This window comes from Rhea pennata, chromosome 6 (genome assembly GCF_028389875.1).
Source record: "Rhea pennata isolate bPtePen1 chromosome 6, bPtePen1.pri, whole genome shotgun sequence".
Lineage (NCBI taxonomy): Eukaryota > Metazoa > Chordata > Aves > Rheiformes > Rheidae > Rhea > Rhea pennata.
In genome coordinates this window covers 36,712,335-36,736,645 of record NC_084668.1, presented here as the reverse complement: position 1 = coordinate 36,736,645, position 24,311 = coordinate 36,712,335, and the positions used below count along the sequence as shown (strand labels likewise).

The window sequence follows — 24,311 nt, the reverse complement described above, 5'->3', positions numbered from 1 at the left end:
TCTGGTATTCTGTTACTAACACATGCTTGTAAGAAGGATGCTGCTTGGAAAAGTCACATCATTGCTGAATACATGTTGAAGTAATGGAAACATCTGTCTCTTAAGAACACCTTGAAATCTAACCATTTTCCTTCCTGGCTTCTGACATTATTTGTTCAAACTACCATGTCACAAGCAGCCACATCATAATACAGCAGCACCTCTAAGTAATTCCCCTGTTATTTACTAGCTCCTACTTATGCTTTAGAGTTACAGAGTACAAGAGAAACTTTAGCACTTTTCAGGAAAATAAATAATCGAAAAAGTAAAACATTTCCCTTTTAATTCTTTGCAAGTACAGCTTAAGTGGAAGCAATGAAGTAGTATTTACCTGACTCTGCAGATGACACTATTTCCCCTCTGTACTAACACCCAGTTTCCAGATTCTGAAGGACTCCACAGAGTATAGAAGATCCCAGTCCATCCACATGGACTCATGAGCGCGGCTGTAGTATTCACGGAAAGCAGCAGCACTGTTGTTTCTGCCTGGGGAGAGAAAGAAGTCAGTGTGGGCAACAGAGCCTCCCTCCCTACTCTGCCACAGGGAAAGGGAGGGGGGTTATTTTTCCTGCTTCCATGGAGACATATTCCTTTCTCCTTTACTAATATAATCACTTCTCTCCCCAGTGCTCCCTTAAACTTTTAACATCAATAACCTTGAACATTAGGCAGCAGTGGACCCAATCAAAGCAAGTTCGGGAGGTCAGTGTGTACTCGGTCTACAACACAGAGCACAGGGCTTTCCTGAAACACAGTTGTCTCCCCTTTACAGTGTAACAGCTGCTTGAGCAGCGCCCCACAGCGCTCCCACCAGCAGCAATAGCCCCTTGCACCAGTACTTCCATCAGCAGACCTCAGCAAAAGCCCTCCTTGTTCAAAAATAGCCTACCTTACCTTTAGCACTTACACAGACAGATGTGCATATCTCTGTCCTGGGGACTGCCGTGCTCCAGACTGGTGGGAGGAATGTCTAACTCCACAGCTACGCAAATTCTCACCGATAGCAAATACAGTGGAATAGAATATATCAATAATGTAACATGGGTCTCTTCAAGATCAGCACAGAGCTCGGGCTTCTAGGGCTGTCCAAAGCTTCAGCATTCAATCATAAACACAATTCTCTCCAGTGTCAGCTCTACCTGTAAAAAAAAGCTTTCTTCCACAGGAGGTAACACTAGGTGGTTTGCCAGCCTGACTCTTGTGCTTGCTGTCAAAGCCTGAGCTGCTGCACCCTTCTAAACCCAAGCCAACAGCCTTGTGCGCATCTGCAGTGCCTGATCAGCCCTCCAGGGCTTGGTCTCCCCATGCTCCAGGGGAGACCAGCTGCCTGTGGTGCCATATGCAGTCATGCACACAGCCCTTACAGACAAGTGCTCCAGCATTTAGAAGAGGAGAAAAACAAAAGTCACAAAGCTTTTATACTGTCCACATGAGACTTTATTTATACTTTAAAATTAAATAAAAAATAAGCTATGCAAAGCGTGACAGAAATTCTTGCAAAGATACACAAGCTAGGAGCTCAGAGTTTGCCTGTTCAACCCACTGTTTCGCTTCTGGTTCCTTGTTTCCTCCCACAGTAATTAGCTTGCTTGCCTTGGCACTTGGACTCATTCAGGAAGCCATTCTTGTTCCTCCTTCATCTTCTTGGTCTTTGCCTTAGTTTTGGGCGTTTTCTTCTTTTTGGTTTTGTAGACAGGGGAGTGGAGAAACTCTGTGTTTGTAAATGGGTCACCTCGCCTCAGTTTGCTGCAGAACCAAAATGGTTAGATGGAACTGTCAAGGAATTTCTTGACTACGTATAAGATTGCAGTCTGCCCAATTAGTTTATTTCTATTTTTACTGAAATGCTTTAACCAATAGGTGCCCAAGTGGTACAGATTATTCCACTTCCAGTACAGGGGCAGCTCTGACCCAGTATAACCATTCCTCACATAAAAGTCAAGCTACGACACTTTTCAGGGAAGGAAAAAAAAATATATATATATATATATGTTATATAAATATGTTATATATATATATGTTTTACTCAGTAGTATAATAATAAAAGGCATCCTTTTAGGAGGCAAATGTTCCTATACAGTGGCCACTGAAAGTACTCAATCCATAGTTTCTTTGGGAGAAGACACAGCTACTTTTTGGGTATTGATATCTGCCAGAAAAAGGCAATACAGAACCAAACAGATCATGGAGAAAACCCTCAACCCTCCCCAAACCATAGTGTTTCCTTCACAGGTATCCAATTAAAATGGAACTACTCAATCATTGTATAAATATATAGAACTCTGGTTATCAGAAACTAACACCAAGTAAAAGCAGGGCTTTCCCTAAGCTCTTCTTATTTATCTTTTATTTTATCGTCATGCTAGCCCCTTTTTATCACGGGAGTAGCACACAGGCAGCCTGCTCAGAGGTATGTTTGTTTCAGAAAGAGAAATCAAATCTTTAGTAATATGTTACTAGGAGCCTGTGCAGGCATCTGTGCTAACGCAGACTTTTGACTTAACTGACTCTCAATTCCACTGCAGTTTAAAGAAACATGAAGAGGGGCTGAAAGACACATGAAGTGACATAAGATCCAGCCCTGAAGAGGCACCTGTACAGATAAACTACTACACCATTTGGAGAGTAAAGAAGGACAAGAGAGGACAGCCTGGCAGTGGACAAGGATTGATGGGGCACGTCATGCAAGTGAGGCAGTTTGGCTCTCAAAAAAAACCACCTTCAACACATTCCCAACTGATGAGAAGGGAGTGCCCTGGCAGGTGTGCATATGTGTGCTTGCACAGGAGAGAAAGAGAAGAAGGAGGTACAGCATGGGAAGAGGCATGGAAAGGGATAGTTTAAATACCAACCTGTTGAGTTTTGGCTCTGCATAGCAGGTAGGGTCCCGTTTCCTCCTGGATAGACGCCCTGAAGCTCCTTCCAAACTGGGCGAAGACAGTGTCTTGGCATTGGTCAAGTCTTGCAGTGGCCTAATTTCTGCAAAGACAGATGTTCATACGTGAACTGATCAGTGTTTCCAAATCATTTGTAGGCATCTTAAGAAATATAGCTGCCAAGTAGAGAAGAGGAGGACCGCATTACCAGGTTTCTCTGAACACTGCAGAGCAAGGCACAATCCTGAATATAACACCTCTAACCTCAAGAGACTGTTTTGTCCAAAAATCTCAGACCTGTTCCTCAAAAGTCAGCTCATGATTCAAGTAAGTTCAAGGCACCCAAACAACCTAGAAGATTTCCAGCAGGATGCCTGCACCTGCCAGTGTTTGCTACAGCTTTCAAAGAAGTCAGCCACAAAGGGAAAGGCAGGAGAACAGACTCCCTGCCCTCCTGCAAGGTACATAGCTACAGCAAGCCTGCTTGTTTTCTTTTTTCTTCTCTCCCCTTCCTTGCAGCTGTTCACAAACAAAACACCCCACTACAACACACAGGCAAAACAACTTTCTCTCTTCAGAGTATCAAATAAGAGCAAGCTTCCAAATAGACTCAGCTTAGCTACTGTACTAAATCAGGGGATACATCCTCCAAAGCCTTTGGGGTAGGAAGTGAAGGGGGAAAGAGGGAGAATTTAGGTAGCTCCTGACAATTTTGCACTGAAGATAGCAGCTGCCACATAAAGGTATGGTCTGAATTTTCACAGCATTAACTATCCAGGACTAAAAGCTTGCCATCTTCTTCATACCCTCTGCCATAGCAACAGACTCGAGCAGGCACAGGTCAGCATCAGGCTGCATCATTTGACTACTTGATTAGATAGATTTTTCTAAGTAGACAAACATGCCCTGTAGATAGCAGGAGTGGGAAAACAGACACTTGGCACATGATCTCAGCCTTTTCCCCAATATCCATACCTGAAAAAGCAACCAGATGTTTAGCATGCAATAATGCAGATAAACACCAAGCAAATGCAGCCACAAAAATGCCTGGCCAGCAATTAGTTTACAGCCCACTAAGTGGAAAGTCTGGGCTCAAACTTCAGATATCTAGTGACTGTCTTAAGAATACTAAAGAGGCATAAATGGTGTGTCAGACAGTGACCTTTAGCTTTAAGAAATGAGCGCAGGGGAGAATACACATTAGCATTCATTGCATGGGTTTTTGTACATACTCTCCAAATACGGGTCCCCTCCCCAGTCCACTACTTACCATGTTCCTGCAAAGATGAACTCTGGGAATGTTCTTTAGAACTTGACTCAACCTGGTTTCTTCCCTCAGGGATTTCCTCTGCATTCCTTTCTTTAAATGACAGAGCACACTCTGGCCAAACAGAAGATTTCTTTGGGATTTTGTTGCCCTCGGTATCTAGGCTCTTGGAGACAGGTAGATCTGTAAGCCTGGAGCCGAGAGGCAGAGCTGCAGAACAGGTCACAGTGGAAGATTCAAGACTGTCCGAAATGCTCATAAGATTATTTGTAAGCGAGATTTCAGCTATCTGTTCCTCAAGGGAGGCATCTGGCTCAGACAGGAGATCTGTAATGCAGGAGAACTTCCTCATCAGGACACTTTGCTTAGGCACAAGTTCTGAACTTCCAGGAAGCAGCCTGGCCCCATCGCTCTCTCTGGCTAGGGGATCAGTCTCTGAAGGACTACAGGTGCTCCTCTTCTTCTGAGTCTTTGGTATGAGACAGACATCTTCTTTTAAGGCATTCATATTGTTGTGAAAGTCAGCCTGTCCCTTTTCTTGAAGGTTCCCTGTCCACTTTTTATTGCTCTGAGCAGTCACCATCCTTTGAACTCTGGGGATTTTGCTAGCTTTGCTCCCAGGAACACTCCTGGAAGGTACAATTTCATCCCCTTCAAAATCTGTCTTGATACAACCCAAGTTTCCTGGGAGGTCCAAAGGACAGACAATATACGTTTTTCTGCTACGTTTAGGATTATCTGGTAAATCCTTTGCATTCTCCTTAGCTACTCCTTGAACACCTATACATGGCACAGAAACCTCAACTTCATTTCTCTGATCGTTACCGTTGCTTTCCCTGACAGTCTTCCTCCTGCTTGTCTGGCCTCTTTTGGGCTGGTCTTCAGCTTTAGCCTCCAACATTTTCACGCTGTTCAGCACATTCTTCTCAGTGTCATTTGTTTGCATAATTACTCTAGTTCTCCTGTTGGTTTTCCGTCTGACACTCTTTGTGCTCACGCTTGATGAGTCCTGCTGCAAAGCACACGTACCTGAGGCCTCTCTCCTCAAGGAAAGCGAACACTGTAGACTGTAAACATCTGAGGGAACTTCATGACTTGAGAAGGTATGAACTGGGCTTTTCAACAGGCTCTCTGCATTTTGGATCTCAAAGACAGCCTCCTTCTCAACTTGTTGCGGTAAGTCACCACTTTCAGGATTATGCAGCTGTGCTGGATTCACCACATATGTTCTCCTGAGGTCTCGGACTTCATCAGGAGAATAGAAATGCAGGCATGCACCACAGCCTCCATTCTTCCCTTCCAAAGCCCCCACATGAGCTTCCTGCCTCATCTCAGGAGCTTCAGGCCCACTAGAATTTGTCAGAACTTCTGGCTGAAGTAGCTTATTCACACTTTCAGTGCTCTCTTCACCCTGAGGTGCATCAGAACCACCTTTTGCACTTTTAATTGAATTCTTTTTCTTTTTTCTTGTACTAGCCTTTTTAACAGCTGTTTTCTCACTGGTTTTGCAGTTACCTTTGCTTTTAACTTTTACTGGAACAAGCTCAGGGACTTGGCTACAATTGGGATCAATTTCAGCATCACACATAGTTTCTTGAGTCTGTGGCTGATCACAGACAACTTCTTTACCCAAAGATTTTATATCAGAATCAACAGCAGTTTGAGCAGGTGAAGCCAGGGAGCTAAGTGATTGCAGCTGTAGCTGCGTGTTACTTTTGTTGGAGTTGCTACTGTCCTTTGTGATACTCCACTGGGACACTTGAGTTGAACCAACATGTGATAAGAAATCCACAGCAGAAGATGGAGTGCTTGTTGCAAACAGGGTAGAACGCTTTCTCCGCTGAGTAACATGCCCTTGTGAGAGACGATCACAGAAACGTTTCGCCATCTCATCATCCTCATATGGAAGAGGATGACTTTCCCAGATAAGCACTGGCAAACTGCTAGGATTTTGTCGAGTGGCATACAAGGTCTCTGTGGGGGAAAAAAAAAAAAAAAAAAAACCAAAAAAAACTCATTCCTAAGTCAACTTTCTCAGTTTCACTAAAACCTACAACCACTGTCATGAATCCCAAGGCTAGAAAAAGCATTATGTTCTTTCTCTATGCAGGGACTCCCCACAGTCACTGTGTTGCAGAACCGCTCAGCCGGTTGCCTTCAGAACAGAAAAGGAGCCCAAAGCAACATTAGGCCTTTACCAGCCCTAGTATTTGGGAATACTCAAAGATTTAACAAGAGATTTATTATCTGCATGGCAAACCAAACCACAAGTCAACAAGTCTGAAGGCCTGTATATACACACCAAGAGAAAGGACAGCAGGCCTTACCCAAAGAGTTTTACTTGCAAGACTTTCAACTCCACCCCCAGAAAAGCGTCATCACCATTCCATTTTCAGGGTACATAGAGGCTTTCTCTAACAACGCCCAAACCTCAGCAAACCTATGTTTCTCCACTAACATGTTAAGGTAAGATGAAGGGCCACATCATCTTATCACTTGATTCTACTGAAGGCATGATAAAGCCCTCCTGCAGCCAGGTAGCCACTTAACAGTTTAGTTGGACAAGACACACTGCTTGGTTTAAATTGTCTTTCGTCCTCTTCCCTCCCATCATGTAAGGATTTATTATCAGCAGAGAATTAGAAAAGTATTGGTATGCATATCTCACCCTAGAAGGAAGAGAAGAGGCTATTACTGCAGCAGAGAATTAATCTATTCTGCCCAAACACTGCCCTTGTAGTGTCTTGCTCCCTGCTGTCACCCACTGGCTATAATTAAACTCAACAAGGGAAAAAATACAGCTGCTAGAATGACAGTGCTCCTTCAGGGCACCAAGCTTTTGCATAGAGATTGCTGACCAGGATCAGAATAGCTCAGTAGATACAGAAGAATATATATTTGCTCACGCACACAAGAACAAGAACGAAGAGCATGTACCCAAGCAGATTCTCAGGGGATAGCATACTCGGGCATTTCTGGAAAGCTTATGTAAACTCACTGCCTGCTACCCAGGAAATATGATGAGTGATACGGAGGTATTGCAAATTATTACAAATATGCCCCCAAAATCCTGCTCTTCTGGAATAACTTTGCATGTCTTGAGTTCAGAAATGAACCAAGACAGGGCAAGTTATTCCAGAACAGCAGCAGAAGATACAAACTTACCTCCAAAGCCATGACAGTCAACAAGAGCCTCTTCCGTTTCCAGTGCTTCACCAGGCTTCTTCATATTTTCTGCCTGCGGGGACTGAGACTTTTCAGCCAGGTGTTGTGACAAAGTATCTTTGGAGACAACAGGCACAATTTCCTGGGACTTATCAGGAACTGGTCTCTGGAGATCTACTGGGGATGTTTGTACTGCTGTAGAGCTACCATCTTGCCTTCCCCCATCACATAGCTTGGAAACAGGCGCTTTCAACAGCATCACTGCAGGCCTGGTGAAAGAGAACAGCAGCCATGGCGCATGCTCCGTAACTGTGACAGGCTCCAGACTCCAGTAGGACAGTGCCAGCTTTCACTCCTATCCAAAAACTACTGAAATGCATTTCTGAGGCTTCAGGTGCTTAAGTGAAGAACATACACTGCCAGAGCAGGACTGATTTCCCATTTTGGGCAAGTACATCTCATAAAGAAAGCACACCCCTGCAGACACAGAAGTGGGAGAAAAAACACACTGAAGCAACGAATAAGGCCTTTCAGCATACAGGCTGCAACTGCAGTTGTTTTTGTGAAAGAACAACCATGCTGCTTAGAGGTATGTTTGTGGGCAGCTCCCACTGGGAACCAAAAGGGTTCCCATGCGTTCAAAGAGGAGACTGCACAGAGGAGAAACAGAAACTTCAACACCTAAGAGGTCCTACTCTGGACCTTCTTCCCAAAACAAACTTACATCATACAAGCAGATGACTACTAAGCATTTATATGTAACAAACATAAGCAGCTAACTATGGCACCTAATCTCTTCAAAATTCTCCAGTGAACGGAGTATGAAGAGGCACTAGCTTGACCACTTCTTCCAGCAATATCAGCTGGTATCAGACACATTACTTTCTTCTGCAAACCTAGCTACTCTTGCATCGTTAGATAACCACAGCAAGAATACACATACAGGCTCTTTTATGAAAAAAAGCACATGAAAAGAAAGGTACAACTTCTAAGCACACAGATGCAGAGTTTTACTGACCACATACATTTAAGCTATACAAACAGACTTAAGTGCTCTGCCAGAAAAGCATCACAGGACTTTCTGCCATTACTGGATACGGGGTGTAACTGTTTACAGTAGCACATACACAGTAATAAGTTTAAAGGACAGGCCCTTTCCTCCACAGGATCTACCACCTGGGTTAGGCAACAAGGAACACAGAAAAGAAATCTTGCAATGCTCACTAGCTGCAAAGAAAGAACTACCTACAAGCAATATGCTTTCAAACAAAAGCATGAGAAGAGAGAGTTTATTATGCACAGACTAGGCAGTAGGGCAAGTGAGACAAAGAATGGCAGCAGAAAGACACAAGGTAAAGGAAAATTTGGAGCAATGGCATTTTAGAAAGCATCCCATGGGAAGCAGAAAACTAGGCACAAGTGTAAAATACAAGAGAAAGTTTTGCATGTAGAAATCAGGATGAGCTTGGTAATGTCTGACACTTTCAGGCCTACCTCACAAGCTGACCTTCTGTGGAATCATCAGCCCAGCTATCTTCTGTTATGCTGTTCTTCTGGCCATTAGACAGGGATGCAGAACTTGTACAAAACTGGGAAGCAGACCAACAGAAGGGTGGTTTAAAGCTCTTGTAATCCCCTGGGCACGTATCTCCTGCCCAAGCATGCAGACAGCTGGGGCTCCCTTTCAGTTTTAGTAGAGACGTGAGACCCCAAGCCCCTGGAAAGCATGTCCAGTACCACCAGCGACCCTCTCCCATTTCCAACAGCACAACCAGACACCCCACTCTCCCACTCAGAAAGGTTCAACAGAACTGCATCGGCAATGTCCCTTGGTGAAGGATGCTTATCAGCCTCTCCAGAGCATGTCAGCCATATTGGTCAAGGACTACACCAGCAACAAACTTCAGAGGGATTTTGCTGCCTTATGCAAGCCATTTACAGCACAAATTATGCAATAAGCTGCAGCACAATCAGAATATATCTCTGTGGTCTTGAGCATAAAGTTAATCTAGTTTAGACAATCCAAGAACAGGAAAAGCTAAGCCAGTTTAGACAATCTGAGACCAAGAATATTTCCCCCATCTTCCCACCTCAGAAACAGGGCATATAGAAAGCATCCAGTCCCTAACCAGAGTTGCCATGGCAACTAATACACACACACACACACACACCCTCAGGAACCTCCTGGTCAACACAGCCAGTGACCCAGAGGAAGGCAGTTAATAACTGTAGCCTTTCCTGTAAAGGATGCTACCCAAGACCGAACTCTGGAAATCATCAATATCAAGCTAAAAATGCATCCAGGGTGCTTCGAGCAAGCAAAGGAGCAAAGCAGAACACCAAACACTTAAGTAAGCAGGTAACACAAAACAAGACACGGGCAGATACAGCCTCCTTCCCAGCACAAGCAGTGGCGTGCTCACAGACCCTACGGCTTACCTCCGAGAGCCGGGCTGTCTTAATCACTGCCATAAGCTTTTCCATTTCTTTCAAGGTGTTATTCTGTGTTGAGATAATAGAGAGAGAAACCACAGAGATGTCAAATCAAAACGTCTCTTCCAACAAGGACGCTTTAGCCAGAGCAAGAAGCAGTCCTTCTGGAGGGAAGGGATCAAGTTCTCGTAGGTCGGGGCCTGTGAGAAGGCGCAAGCCAGCGCCCGGCGGCGTGCTTTGGACGCGGACGGCCCGGAGGAGCGGCTGCAGCTCACCCCCTCTTCCCGAGGTCGCAGCGCGGTGCCGCCCGCCCTCCCCGCGCCGTTCCCGTACCAGGAGGCAGAGCTTGTGGCGCAGGGCAGCGTTGTGGAAGTGGCACTGCTCCACCTCCTTCTGCAGGGCCGTCTTCTCCTGCGTGAGCCGCTGCGCGTTCGCCTTCTCCGCGTTCAGGGCCAGCGCCAGCGCCTTGTTGTTGCGCTTCAGGGAGACTTTAATAGTGGAGGAGTTGTCTGTAAGCGAGAGAGAAGGACCCGCAGCGTCAGCACCCCTGGAGCCATCCGCGTCCACCCCGCCGCGCCCCCCAGCGCACACGCCTGAGGCCGCGGCCTCGAGCTGCTCCCGGCTCGCCGCAAGGCAAAGCCGCGCTCACTGATGATTTTCGTCTTGATCTTGGAGGCCAGCGAGGCGCTCAGCTTGGCGCTCCGCAGCGCGCCGTTCTTCTTCTCCCGCATCCGCTCCCGCGCGCCGCTCAGGCCGAAGAGGGACGTTTCCGAGCCCTCCTGGGAGGCCATGCCCGCCGCAGCAGCAGCGCCTCGCCCGCTCCGCTCCGCCCGGGAAGGGCCGCGCTCCTCGCCCGAGCGGCGCCCGCCGGATTTTTGAATAAAAACATGGCGGCCTCGCCCCGCCCCGCCGCCATGTCGCGCCGCCGGGGTGGGGGAGCGGCGCCGCGCCGCCATGCCGCGCCGGGGAGGGGGGAAGGGGGCCGCGCCGCCGGGCGGGCCGCCCCTCGGAGGGCGGAAAGGAGCTCGCGGAAGAGCAGGTCACCGCGGAGACGCGAAGGGGCTTGGCCAGCGGCGACAGCACTCCTGCCCGCCGGCCCGGCCCGCCCCGGCAGCCCCTCAGAAGGGCCCGAACCCTACTCCTGATCTGTATGGCACTTAGTGCGCTAGCCCATGAACACTAAGTGATCTTAAAAACAAACAAACAAACAACAAAAAACTGCGACTTGCCCTGGATAAGGATTTCCCCACCCGCCTTATTTCTTGCTCCGGGAATCCCAGACCAGCACTGCACCTGCTGTGCTGGGGACCACAGGCTTAAGCACACTTCTGTAATACATGTGCTGCCTCCAGGCATGACAAACTCGACAAGCCTAAACTTTTACCACCAACTTTATTAAATCACTGAGAAGGCTTAGTATTTGCTCAGGCGCATCAGCACCACGCAGTCAAACGTAAGTCTACACCCGTGCCGCTCGTGCACCGGCAATGCTGGCCTGAAGCCTGCGTCTCTCCCTGCTCTCTCATTAATCTCATTGTTAATAAACACAGAAGGTGCCATGAGAGGAAAAATGAGGCATTAGCTTGCAGAGCATGGAGTTACTGTGGTCTTCCACAGGGTTTTCTTGCTTTGCATTCAGCTGAATGTAGGGTAGCTACTGGGTGAACAGAGCACAAGGTCGCATGTCTCAGTCCAACAGATGGTCTCACTCAAATCCTGAACATCGTAAATGCTCCTAGTCTTCCCCATTTCACAAAACAAAGGGGCCTTTTCCCACATGGCTGTATTTAAACAGTGGAAATCTTTGCCCTGTGACATTAATAATGTCAATTATTTGGATTTCAAAAATTGATGGGGCAAGTTTATATAAGACAAAATCAAGCAAGAGTATTAACTGCCAAGACAACACCTTTTGCTCGAGGAGATCCTGAGTGGAAAATCAACACAGAATGGGGAAACACTGAGAAAGTTTCATGTCTACTACCACAGCTCTTAAACTCTTCCTCAGGCACCCACTAGCAGCTACCATTCTTTTTTTTTCCTCCTTCAGTAAGAGCAAACCTCAGTGTGTGCCACCCCCCGACAGGTACAGTGCCATTGCCTCCATTTGGGGAAACAGCAGGAGTCAACAACACCCCAGAGCTCAGGACCAGCCTCATCTTGGGGAAGCCACTTTCCTCCTTGGCACCTTGCTACATAACAGGAGACAGGCTGGGGCTAGCTGGACTCCTGGTCAGACTTGGCACTTTGTGAAGGTCACTTCGCACGCCAGCTTGGCCATAGCAGAAGACAAGCTCTGGGTTGGTGTGACTGAAGGAGACTCAGACAGCGGACCTAGTTTCTCAAAGCAGTGCAAACAAGCAGCAGCTCTACTATGCAGAGAGGGTAGCTGTGATACCTGCCAGGAAAACACCCTCAGAATCAAACCCAGCCCCAAGCTGGCAGTAGCGGTAGGGAAGACACAGGCTCAGTGCTTAATTTGCCACAGGGGGAGATAGAAACTATAAGAATGGCCATGGGCATCTAATGCCTGTAGGAGAGGCCATCCCTAAATTCCAGCCCTCTCCCAGCAGCTGCCGGTCTGGCTTTCCACATCACAACTCTGGCAAAGACAGAGTAGGCAGCAGAGCTGTGTTCATCACTGTTGCCTCTTGCAACACACATATCTAAAGGTTAGTCCTTGGAAAGAGTGGTGAAATGAAATGAGGAAGAGAAAGCATAGCACAAATTCTGTAAATGGCAAGTAGGCCATTTCCTGGAAAAGTTATGTCTAATGATAATATATTTGCTTTTATAACTTAGGCCATCACAAAGAGGCAACATTATGTCCAAGTGTCATAAATCCATTGCTATTTACTTGGCAATCAGCTAACATCAGAAGTATATTCCTAGGGAAATGGATTGCTCATTCCTTTCTTGCATTCAAACCTGCAGCCTACAAACCTCCCTGGTTTACAGATGCAATGGGTTCTTCCTGCCTTATTAATTATGCCGCTGTACTGGCTACCATCAGTGAGGCTTTAGTAAGTTGCATTGGGATTTCCCGGCCATTAGAGCTTCTCCTAACGCTGTAAGCAAAAATGTGGCATGGATGGAAGAGCAAGTAGTAGGATCCTTCCTGTTTGCCATAAACACTGCAGATATGAAGTAGAGGTAGCAGGTCTAGATTTTCACTGTTCCATAGTCTTACTTTTACTGAATACCAACAGCTTCTTTTACAAGCAATTAAATCCATCAGAACCCAGTGAACAGACTCCACCTTCCTTGTTAGCCAGTCATCTATGCTTCCAACTGGTCACTTAGCAGTGAAACTCAATATCTAGAAATATAAAAGGATCATTTAACTTGAGCCGGATAGCACAACATCAGGATGCAAGTTTAATCTTGCATTGTTTTTTCTTTCTTTAATTTCTCTCAGCTCAGCAGCATTGTTTCCAAGCAACCAGAGAAAGCTACAGTTCTGCATAGTCATAGCCTAATTTCCCTGGCACACAAACTCAGTGACAGAGGCAAGAAAGGAACAGCAGCATCCAGAGGGAATTCTTCCTCAGAGATACTTGGAGTCAGAGAAGCCCCAAACCTGGATCCTGAGGCCTATTCCAACGAGTTTGACACAGGTAATGCATGATTTCTTGTGTACACGTGTGAGAGAGAAAAAGAATAGGGAGACTATATCCAGTAACACAGATGAGCTTACCAAGCATGTCATAGATTTCTTTGCATATTTATAATAATCCATGGGTTCTTCTTTTCTGAACAAGCCAGTTCAGGCCGGGAATACTCCAGATGTAGCCTTTTACTGCCTAGTGAGATGTCTTTGCTCACTGCTTTGAAACCTTCTCCCCAGTGGGACCAAGCACTACAGTTATAAATGATGAGCCAGCACCTTGTGTAGCGTAAGTCATCCTACAGGTTTTCAGCAGTCCCTACTAACTCCTACTAACTGAGGATCCTGCCCAGAATACTTACTGTTACCTGCAGTAAAATACACAGCAGGGCTAGGAGATGGTTACCTTTTTGCATTAGAAAACTAACCAGTGCACTTGCTGCCTGGCTGGGCCTCTGTGGCTGTGAATTATGAGAAGTGTATGTTTTGGTTTTCTAAGAAACTGGTGGACCAAGGTGCTGGCTGCTCTCTTTCCTACATCCTGTCCAGACAGCTGCTATCTTGTCTCTTCGAGCCTGTCCTCTTCCCAGCCCATTCAGTGATCTACAGCCAACAAACTGCCTTTATTCATCCCCTCTTTTTACCACACAGGTCTGATTAACACATACACAGTGGGAGGAAAAACCAGGTGCTAAGAACTCAGAACAAGTAGCAGGTAGAGACTGTGCAGTAGGTGGACATTATGTTAGAAAACATGCATCACTGATGGGGATGCAAGAAGCCTGCTAGCTGACAAGTCATATTCAAGATAGATGCTCATTGTAAATGGGCCCATCCTGCCCCTTTTCCATCATCAAACTCCTTATTCCCACTTTCAGTGCTTTGCATGTCATCCTCTCTTCCTTGACTATCTTTTCTCTCCAGGTCTAGTCCAGTTCAACTTGGAAATTGGTTTTGGCCACATTTCTGTAGGGGTCTAAGTGTCCCATACGCTTCTGCCCATGGTTCCACTTTGCTCACTGTGACAGGGACACTTGGTGGCATGCACTTTTTCCTCTCTTCTAGATTTCAGTGAGCCATTTACATTGCAGTGACAACTAGAACATCTCTGGCCATGGAAAGACAACGCTTAAAGAAGGAGATTGAAAAACTCCTGTGAGTATTCTCCGCCCACAACTTCCTGTACCGAATTTGAGACAGACTTGCTTTCATTGCAACAGGTTGCAGGACTTAGCTGGGTAACAGCAGTAAGTCCTTAGGCTTTTCTTGCTGGAAAGCATGGACAGACTTCCTTTTAGATACTCCTAATTTTCTAGCATGCTCTATATGCTGTCTGCAGCGTGACAGAGTCTGACTGCACACACAACAGCAGAGATGTCTCATTCCCACTAGCACAGAGCAAGGCCTGGGCTGTGAAGGGAGGTGCAGAGTTCCTCCCTTGCCATACATCCAGTGTACATCCAGAGCAGCCACTGTAAGTGGTCTGTTAGTGCTCTTAGATGCAGGAGTGCCCAGCAGACAGCTTCTGGGAGCTTCTCTATTCAATGCCAGCCCTTCTCTGGTCTCCTTGCATAGATCAGTACTACTCAGTCTCAGGAAATACTGCAGACTCAGGCCCTCTGCTAATGAGAAAAACAAACACCAGTGAAGTACCTCTTTCAGTCTCTTGACTCTGCTTTGAAACCCTTGCTGTGAGGTTCCAGACTTGTAATACTCTTTTCACATTTATGCTTCTTCCTGTATTTTGAAGCTTCTGCGAAAGACAGCAACATGGTCTGAGGGAAGCTAAGACTGCTTGTGATGCAAAAATTAGGATGCTCCATCCTAATCAGGATGGGCCTATGAGAAATCCCACACAAGATTCCTAACCCTGAGTCACAAAAAAAAAAATAGCCCTAATTTTACACTGACCTTGGTATCGCCTAGTTTATCTTCCTTGTACTGGATTGCTTAGAACTGGTGGTAATTCAAAGTTGCTCTCTTGCTTTAAGGAGTGATTATGTTGGCATCAGACTACGAGAAAATGAATTTGATCCAAGAGGACAAAGGCAGTCCACCTTTCTAGATGACATGGTAATCAGATTTATTTCCAATCCTGTACCCCTTTATCTGCAGGGCTAATGAGAACTCTGAAGGATGTCTGTTTGATACACTTAAATAAGCTGTTCTTACAGTGATCAATAAAAGCTCATTACTCTCTCATCTACAGAGATTGGCTGTAGATAACATCCAAGTGTAACATATGCAGTAATTTAAGTTCTGACTGATTTTTCATCAAGACAAAGCTCATAAACAAAGGACATTTGAGAAGGTTGAAGTTAACCATCTGAAGAGACTTGCAGATAAACTAAAGCTGTCAGTGCATAATAAAACCTCTCAAATGCATGAGAAAGTCTTCCCAGGCATGTTTAAAATGCCTCAAACCTCAACAAGTGTCTCACCAACTGTAAGACACCAACTGCGTACACTGGGCTGCAGCTCATCTCCCCCTGTATTCCTACACACTCTCTCAATTCCTGGGTCGAGTGATTACAGCAGAACAGACAGTTGGGGTGCTTCTCTCTTTCCAGGCTCATTACAACTTGGCCCTCAGTGTTGCTTTGCTGTGGCTAAATGACTCAGACACTCAGCCTCAGCATACGTCAGAGGAAATGTGAGTACTGCAAAGCTAAGGCCCTAATGCTGCAATGGGCTACACCTGTGTGAGCGCAGTGAAAGCAGCAGTGAATCGGTCCAGCTTTTTTGCTTTTATAACACCAGGCTAAACATCTTGTTCAAAACATCATGCAGGAATTTGGCAACTTGCAGCAGATACATGTATCCCAACCGATCTGAGAGAGAAGCTATGATATTATCTTCATATGCTGGAATATTAATGGTAAGAGGGCAAGAAAGATACTAGAATCTTTTGCTCTATGGCAGCTGTCTCCCTGTATCCTGCACGTCTTTGCTTATAAAAAGCACAGCATACAGATAATGCAAATATTACAGATATGACTCATTTTATCACATAGTCATTAAGTTTTGCTCAGCCTGAGAAAGCAAAATAGGCAGTTTCAGTAGGTCACTCTGTGAGGGTGTATCAGTACTTACCTTGTTTCACACATAAGGGGTGTCAATACAAAATGATGATGGAAACAGGCATAAGCAGAGAGAGTGTAACAATCCCAGCAAAGATGCAGTGTGATCTTCCAAACCAGTCCCTCAGTACATGCAGTATACTCACCTTAAGCCACTGTGGCTGTTATGATGGGACAAAGGACTCACTTCCTTGTTCTCTCCCCCAGATTCTCCTGTATTTACTTTCAGGCCCTCTAAAGCAGGTTGTAGGACCAAGTCTCAGGAAGATACGTAATAGGAACTTGAAGCAATACTAGGAGTTCATGTGAAAGCTGTTTCAAAATTCAAAGGAAAGGGAGTATTAGCTGGGTTTCATACACTGATTTTAAAGAATACTTCTCCTGAGAGCTGACCCTTTGCCTTAACTGTTTTCACAGAACAGCATTCCTGTTGAAGATGTCTTTGAGATTTACAGCATGAGGCACTCAGCAACACGCTGGCAGAGCTCTGCAAAAGTGAGTGGTTTGCAGATTTATCTCTTACAGGGGTCTGAGTGAGGATCTCACACCTATAGCAGCCTGGTCCAGTGCATGGGGCAGAGTAGCATTCTAGGGAGCACCATCAAAGTGTGGCTCTGCTACCTCTCTCCTAAATTCCTCAGCCCTGTATCCTTTCCCTTTCCACATTTTCCCACACAGAGTAAACCCTGTCAAATCATCCCCTTTTCTCCCTGCCACACATCTGCCATCAGGGATTAGAGCTGTGTGCCTTGCAGCCTCACTGCAAGGTGTAAAGCCTCCATGCGAGGTGGCAGTTGTCCACAGTATACCTCAGCCCCCCTGCCAGAGCATATCTGTCAAACCTGCAGAATACAGAGTATTTCTTAATTTCTTGCAGATCATATTATCTAGCTATTATAGCTATGGTTTATCTCAGCTCTCTAATAAAAGGAAAGGAGTTAATTGCTTTCTGTAGAATCTACTCTTTTTACTCTTAGACCAGCAGTGGTTTGGGGACAATGCATGGGAGGGAGCAATACACACTTATGACTCCCTGTTGCAGCAGAGTACAAGCATTCAGATATCATGCAAGACCAATAGACAGGGTTTGGCAGCATGACTTTTATCTGAAGTTAGTGCTTGCTTTCTTCCTTTGGGATTGTTCTCTGGCTGCCAAAGATGTAGTGCACCTGTGCCTTTTCTCTCTCACCTGTACACTCAGGCTTTGACCCAAAAGTCTCCACTCTCACTGAAAACTGCAGGGTAAGGCCTAAGCTTTTCTAGCACCTGGCCTCACCCAGGAGCCAGAGATGGGTCACAGGGTGTCCTGTGACCAATTTTCTAAAGGAGTAACACAGTTTACCTCTCTGCTACAGTTCTTCAGCCCCTCTCTTCTGTATGGACTTTGCAGATCCTTCATGGGCTCCTTCAACCATTTTCCCCCCTTTAAGCTAATAAACGTTCCTGCCAAGTAAATGAGCAAGTGGTCTGGGATTAGGCATTTGTCAGAGGAACCAAAAATGTTAAATCCCATATTAAAAAGTTTGCCTCAAGACCTTTACCTCTAAGTCTCCATTTTTTGGTTAGCTACTGTCTGTTCCTTGTCAGGGTATGACAACACTTCAGGTGTTAGTCTTGGTGTCCTGATTTTAGGTAACTTCATAAAAAATCAATGCTAGGTTACAGAAACTCAACTCTTACATGAGTGTTACATGACATTATTTAAGGAGATTCAATAACCGCACCCTAGAAATCGTCCTTGAATGCTGGTGAAGGATTGGAGACGGCACCCTTCAGAACGCCTTAGCTTTTCTCTTCAACGCAAGAAAGAGGAGAACAAGAGAACAATGCCAAGACAGTTTTTCCACTTGCAGTGAGTTACAGTCCTACATAAGTTGGACACAAATTAAACAGAACAAACCAGTGACTGTGACTGCAAGATTATCTGTTACCTGTGTATCTGCAGGGAGGAGATGCTCCACCAGAGTGTGGAGATACCCTCATGCCAGATCCTACAACAGAAACAGAAAACACGCCCAAGGTTTTATTATTTCATTATTGCAGAGAACAGAAGTAACATTATCCTGCTTTACAGACGATTGACTGAGACAGAGATTAAATGACTTGCCCAAGATCAGACAGTATCCATAGCAGAGCCAAAAAGCCTGGATCTTTCTTTGTACTTAAAACCTCTCCTGAGAGAAGCAGAATATATTTTTTCAGGCATAGTGCTTTGGTAACATGGTTCACTGTCAGTCCCCGTACTAGAGCTGCCTGGGTACGGTCAGCTCCTAAGGCAGGCAGCAGACTATGTGCCTCTTGCACGCCTTCATCTAGACATACTCTTACAAATCTTAATTAAGCGAAAGAATCAAATATTGTTTGAGACCCATGAGACAAATGACTCCCTCCCTGTTTGAGGACAAAACCTCCTAGAGCTTGTATGTGAAATGGTCCATCAGGTTTTAGGGAACCAGTAACACCCAGGCCAACCTCTATAGTTGTATTGGGCAGAAATTACAAGGTTTACTGCAGTCACACATGAGCACCCAGTCAGTGCATGCAGGGGCACTGTGCTGGGCTTAAGTGGCAGGATTTAGGTAGCAGAGGGCTGCAGTGACAACCTATTTGGAGGAAGGCAAGGAATTGCCTTGTGCCAGCCAGCTCAGAAACCCATGTCAACAGCCCACCAGAACTTCTGCCAAGGGAGGACACAACCCCACTGCTCAAGCATATCTAAGAAAAAGCAACAGCTGCTAGAGGAAGGGACAGATAAGGAAAGACATGGAGGGAGAGATGGCTGACAAGAGGTGCTGCTAAAGGTGGCACTAGTGTTTGACCCCTTATTACAACTTTGCAGTCAAAAGTCTCTAGCACCATAAGGATCACTTCTAAAATCCCTGCACCATCCCTTCAGTCTAAGGAGTCAACTGCAGCATGTTTGATGATTTGAATGCTATGCTCCTGGGTTTAGAGATTTATGAAGTGTTTTTTTTTTTTTTTTTTTTTTTTTTTGGGGGGGGGGGGACATACTTTATGGCTTAAATGCCCAGCTGACCACAGACTCCATGGTTCCTTTCTGAACTGCACATTGTCCACTTGGGTTGGCAAAGACTCACACCAAAGTGCCAGTGCAAGGCAAGCACAGATATATAAAAGCTCTTTGTGTTCACTATCTAGCCTTCAGGGACATATTTTTGTTCCTGAAAAGGCAGAAGCAGGTTATTTTGCTCTGTTGTGCTGTTCCTCTGCTGGAAGTTATCCTCAAACTACTAGAAACTACGTATTTGGTCCATGCAAAACTGGATACAGAAGACAACTGAGCAACAACATCATCTCCACCTGAAGAAAAGCAAACAAACAAAAAACCCAAAAAACAAAAAACCCAGTAAGACACCCTCCACAAACCTACAGTGGACAAAAAGGAGATATTCACTGCAACTTAGCTGATCAGATCTTACGTTCGCTCTGCAGATTTAACCAGTTAAGGGTCTTCAGTCTTTCCTTGCCTGATCCGGGTGCCTACACTTAGCCCTTGTCTTAAAGGGATAATCTATTCTCAAAATTACTCACAAGGCTTTCAACATTGCTGGCATCACACACCTTGCAGAATCCACCCCAAATGAAAACAAACAAATAGAACTTATTTAATAGAAAAAAAGCTTTCTGCCTTTTGGGTCTAGAAGAGTCTAAAGTACCACCAGTTCAATGCCCATTCTCATAACCCCAACCCTCCTCTGCCTTGAAACTGCCCAGGAACTCCTAGCTGTGGCAATGCCATGCCACAGGCCCCTTCTCTCACCAGCTGCCAGCCCAGCCCTGTGCGATCTAAGCAATACCCTTCAAAGAATCTCCTCTTGCATAAAGGTGCATCATTTGTATCAGAGTATTTGAATTTAGTAACATGTGCGCTCTTTAAGAGATGTTGCCTAACAAAATTCAAGCTGTCTGCTCCTTTGGCTTCTGCCCCTTTGTTAATAGCAAACTAGCTCTAGCCCTTCTCTCTTTAGACATAACAGTAAGCTGAACTCCTCAGTTCCTCCTCTGCCTCAGTGTGCCAGGGAGAAAGGGGGAAAGGGCAGTCTGACTACGCACAACCATGCTAAGGTACAGTTCAGCTCCTGGGCAGCAGCCCCATTAGTGTGATATCATTACTGCTAATGTCAAGTGAGAAAGGATGTCCTGCAGGTCTGAGGGAAATATAAGCTGCTTTGAGGGCCTTGCTGGTGTTCAGAGGCGGCCTGTGCAAAAGCAGGTGTGCAGTCTGAGTGAAGTTGCCCTCTAAAAATAAGGGAGAGCTTATAATCTTTAATTCATAAGTCACAAGAATACTTTATTGCATGGCCTAGCTATTTAACAAAGGAGCATTTTTCTCTGTAATAAGTAGGTTTTATTTTCAGTGATGCAGAGCTTATTAATGTTTCCCAAACAATCATTAAAAGTTGCTGTGGAATTGTAATCAGACTATAATAGGTGGTTCACATGTAGTTCACAGCATTTCTGATGCTCTTATAAAAATATGTAATCTTGCTTGGCCTTAATATTAATGATGGACTGCCACCCAGTGACCAGAAAAGGCTAGAACTGCACTTTGTAACTCGGTATTACATACCCCAGAACAGCCTTGGCCATGACCTCTTGACTGAATTATTCCATTCGATCCTATTTAGGAGCATTTCACAACCTGTTCTTTCAGTGCAGGGATCTTCCATGCTGCTCTAGTGGGTAGCTTTTGCTGTGAACATTACACTATTTTTACTGTTATTTCTCTTATGGCATGAATTTTTTGCTACGAATTCCCAAACCAGGATATTTTTAGAAATATCCCTTCTGAGTGCATACCATACACTGCAGAGGAGTGAGGTTTTCTTGTAAAGTTTTCCAGCTACTCATGCTGTTCTCCACTTATTTTTTTTTTAAAGAAGTTTTGATTCATATTCTGTTGTTACTCAACACTAGGAAGGAACAGTCTTCCTGTTATTCTCATGTAACATTGCATTTACATAGCACCTGTCTCTAGTGGGGTTGGGGTACTTCCATGACCGTCATAAGGTGGCAAAGTTATAAAATATTCTGAAGAGGAAGATAAGCCATTGTTACCAGGATCTCTAGTTTCCATTTCAGCAGGTGACACTGCTTAATTTTAAGCAGGGGCTTAAGCTCATTCCCACCCTGTAAGAAGGGAACCAAAATGCTTTGCTGAATTTGGAGAGTAAGTATAATTAATTTTCCAGAGCCCTAATCAGTTTAAGCAGTTAAAGCTACTGTTTTCATTAACAGTAACTCTGGAAGCACAATTTATCCCTCTTTAAGAGTCCACAATTTGAGCTGCAATTCAGCCCATTGTAAAATTTAACTTTTGTGGGTCTCAGGTTTGGTCACCTTCCCCTGTTTCCCTACAAAAGAAAATAATGGAGATTCCTATAACCTCCCATGCCTTTTGAATTTTTAGATCTCCTTAAAAAAATTGAGCACCAGATTACCAAGCTACATAAATACTAGCACTCAGAGCCTGGTCATGTTCTTGGAGGAACTAAAAATTTCTGAATCATGAGCAGGGCCCTCCTAGCCTAACAGTTGCTGTCCCAACTGCCTGCCACCTCTGTTTCCTACCCCACCAAGACACTTCAGCAGCTCCCATGTGAACAGCTGAGCAGCCCAGGCCAGGGTGTTGGGGCAGATCGCGGACTGCCCTGTGCACACACCACTACACACTGCAGCAGGTCTGCTACTGCACAACCAACAGCCATGTCCTGGCAGTAAAGATGGACACTTCAGAAAGCTGAGTGGGCCAAGCACCATTCAGCAGAGCTCTCCTCACTTGCCCATCAAGGTCTCTGAAGCAGTTATCTTACTTTTTAACCGACTACACAGAAGGATATGCCTGTTTGGCTTGGCACATGGTTTCTGCAGATGTACTAATCTGAATTACTGTTTTTCCAGGACCACTGGATTCACCCTTTCAACCTTTCCCTGCACCCATTTGCCATGCTGACTGCCCCCAGAGCTGCAGAGCACACCTGGAAGCACAGTGAGCACATTTCACCCCAATTCCCCATATGGCCAGGGCAGGGGACATGGGGCAGCAGCTGCTTGTCCCAGCACTGCCACCATATTACAGCCCATAGAGCTCCAAAAGCTACATGTAAAAAGGATCATGTATCCCTTGCTCCATGCCCATTCCTGTCATGGGTATCTTCCTACTGCAGCCTGGAAATAGTATCTACCTCAGGCTCCCAAAGTACATAACAGTTGCAAAAAGCAGTATTTTATTCTCCAGCTGAAGTATAACATTACAGGTGAAAGTTTATCCATTTCTGCAGTAGGGCCAGCCTTCACATCTGACAAACACTTGACTAATATTTGGACTCCTGCAAAGGTTGGTTACGGTTATCTTCTCCAAACGTAGCAAAAATGAGGGGAACTCCATCAGCATTAGGGAATTTGATACTAGTGCCCTTCACCTCTAGTCATTTTACACAACTGATTCCATGCTCAAGGGTACTTTGCAGGCCCAAGATGATACTTGGCTCTTTCTCCTTCCTAAGGCATCAAGTACCAGAGAGGAGCAGCAAATCAAAAGACCAACTCTGGTTCAACAAGGACAGCTAAAAAGGATGGGAAGCAACTTGACTCACTGACCAGAAGAAAGCAGCAGGATGACAAAGTAGGTTTGAAAATTTCACGTAAGTCAGCAAGCCATTTTTGCAATCTTGCCTCTGAATGTCACAGCTAGAGTGGTGCCTCTGGCCACCCAGAGCCCACAGAGCCTTTCTTACAGGCCCATCTTAATGCTCCATGGCATGAAAAGTTTCATAGTAGTGGTAATTTATTTACAGCGTCAATCCTAGATCTGACTTCCACGGTAACTGTATCATAATGTTAGGCAAGAGGTATCACTCATGAGCTGGAAAGTCACATTCCAGGAATATTCTCAACATGCACACATGAAAGGAGTTCTTCTGGCTAATATTCACTGCAAAACATTCACTACTATCACTTCTAGGTCAAAAAGAAGTTGAAGACTATAAAAAAAAAATACCATAAAAAAACCCAGTGGTGTTAGGTCATTAGCCAGGCACAGACACAAATTAGGCTCCAGCTTTCTATTTGTATGTGATTTGCCAAAGGCAATTGTTTGCTCCAAGTCTGCAGAGTAACAGAGTTGAGAAAGTGTTCCTTCTAGCAACAGCAGGAATTTGAATGAGCAGTATAAGGGGGCTCCCCTGCACCTCTGAGTTCAACGTGCAATGCATTTCACAAAGCAGGAGGGAAGCTGATCCACTGTGCAGTCTCCCTCTCTCCTGACTCATTCAGCCTGGCATGCTGTGCTTGTGTTTAACATTTGCATCCTGCAGGGAGCTACAGAAGGAAAACAAGGAACCTCTCCAGAAAAGCCTGGAACAAATCTGAAAGGAGAGAAGGCAAAGAAAGCTAAGGCATAACAAGGACTCAGATTTCATGCAGCTCACCTACAGCTAGGTGACGTAAGTGATGTCTTTGGCTTTTTTTTTTTTTTTTTTTTTTTTAATATTAGTGTTCCTCTTCTCATCCCTCCTGTCTTGCACTCAAGACTTGCACATTCCCTGCTCTTCTCCTAGTCATCTCTTTCCTGCTTCCCTGCTGGAGTGCAGAGAGCTTAAATTTCCCCAGTGCATCCTTATTACTCTCCAGCTTCTTAACTGACCATGATACTCTGCAGAGAAAGATAGAGCCAAAGAGAGGCTGCAGCACTTTGTACAGCCAGGGAGTACACACTTCCCCATGCTCACAGTCCTGTGCCATTCCCACACATCATACAGAGTGGGGCAGAAATGAGGAACACTGTCACAAGAGGGTTGTGCCTCCTATGGTAAGCCCATTTT

At 45.3% G+C, this 24,311-nt stretch overlaps 3 protein-coding genes across 3 annotated transcripts; 1 reads left to right on the top strand and 2 right to left on the bottom strand.

The window, feature by feature from the left end:
- Positions 1 to 1,514: 1,514 nt before the first annotated feature.
- On the bottom strand, positions 1,515 to 6,098 carry LOC134142145 (uncharacterized). Its single transcript, XM_062578925.1, has 3 exons — positions 4,186 to 6,098; positions 2,892 to 3,018; positions 1,515 to 1,785 (listed from the first exon to the last, which is right to left on the bottom strand). Exons 1-3 carry the CDS (start codon positions 6,068 to 6,070, stop codon positions 1,647 to 1,649), a joined length of 2,151 nt encoding a protein of 716 aa, XP_062434909.1. The 5' UTR covers positions 6,071 to 6,098; the 3' UTR covers positions 1,515 to 1,646.
- On the bottom strand, positions 6,075 to 10,571 carry LOC134142365 (shugoshin 2-like). Its single transcript, XM_062579352.1, has 7 exons — positions 10,430 to 10,571; positions 10,114 to 10,289; positions 9,787 to 9,849; positions 8,842 to 8,936; positions 7,348 to 7,616; positions 6,124 to 6,156; positions 6,075 to 6,079 (listed from the first exon to the last, which is right to left on the bottom strand). Exons 1-7 carry the CDS (start codon positions 10,569 to 10,571, stop codon positions 6,075 to 6,077), a joined length of 783 nt encoding a protein of 260 aa, XP_062435336.1.
- Positions 10,572 to 13,341: 2,770 nt separating this feature from the next.
- Positions 13,342 to 23,891, top strand: C6H2orf80 (chromosome 6 C2orf80 homolog). The gene is made up of 9 exons (XM_062579351.1): positions 13,342 to 13,397; positions 14,453 to 14,542; positions 15,379 to 15,460; positions 15,958 to 16,040; positions 16,178 to 16,265; positions 16,885 to 16,962; positions 22,390 to 22,477; positions 22,995 to 23,113; positions 23,805 to 23,891. The coding sequence occupies exons 2-9, from the start codon at positions 14,502 to 14,504 to the stop codon at positions 23,889 to 23,891; spliced, it is 666 nt and encodes a 221-aa protein (XP_062435335.1). The 5' UTR covers positions 13,342 to 13,397; positions 14,453 to 14,501.
- Positions 23,892 to 24,311: the final 420 nt, after the last annotated feature.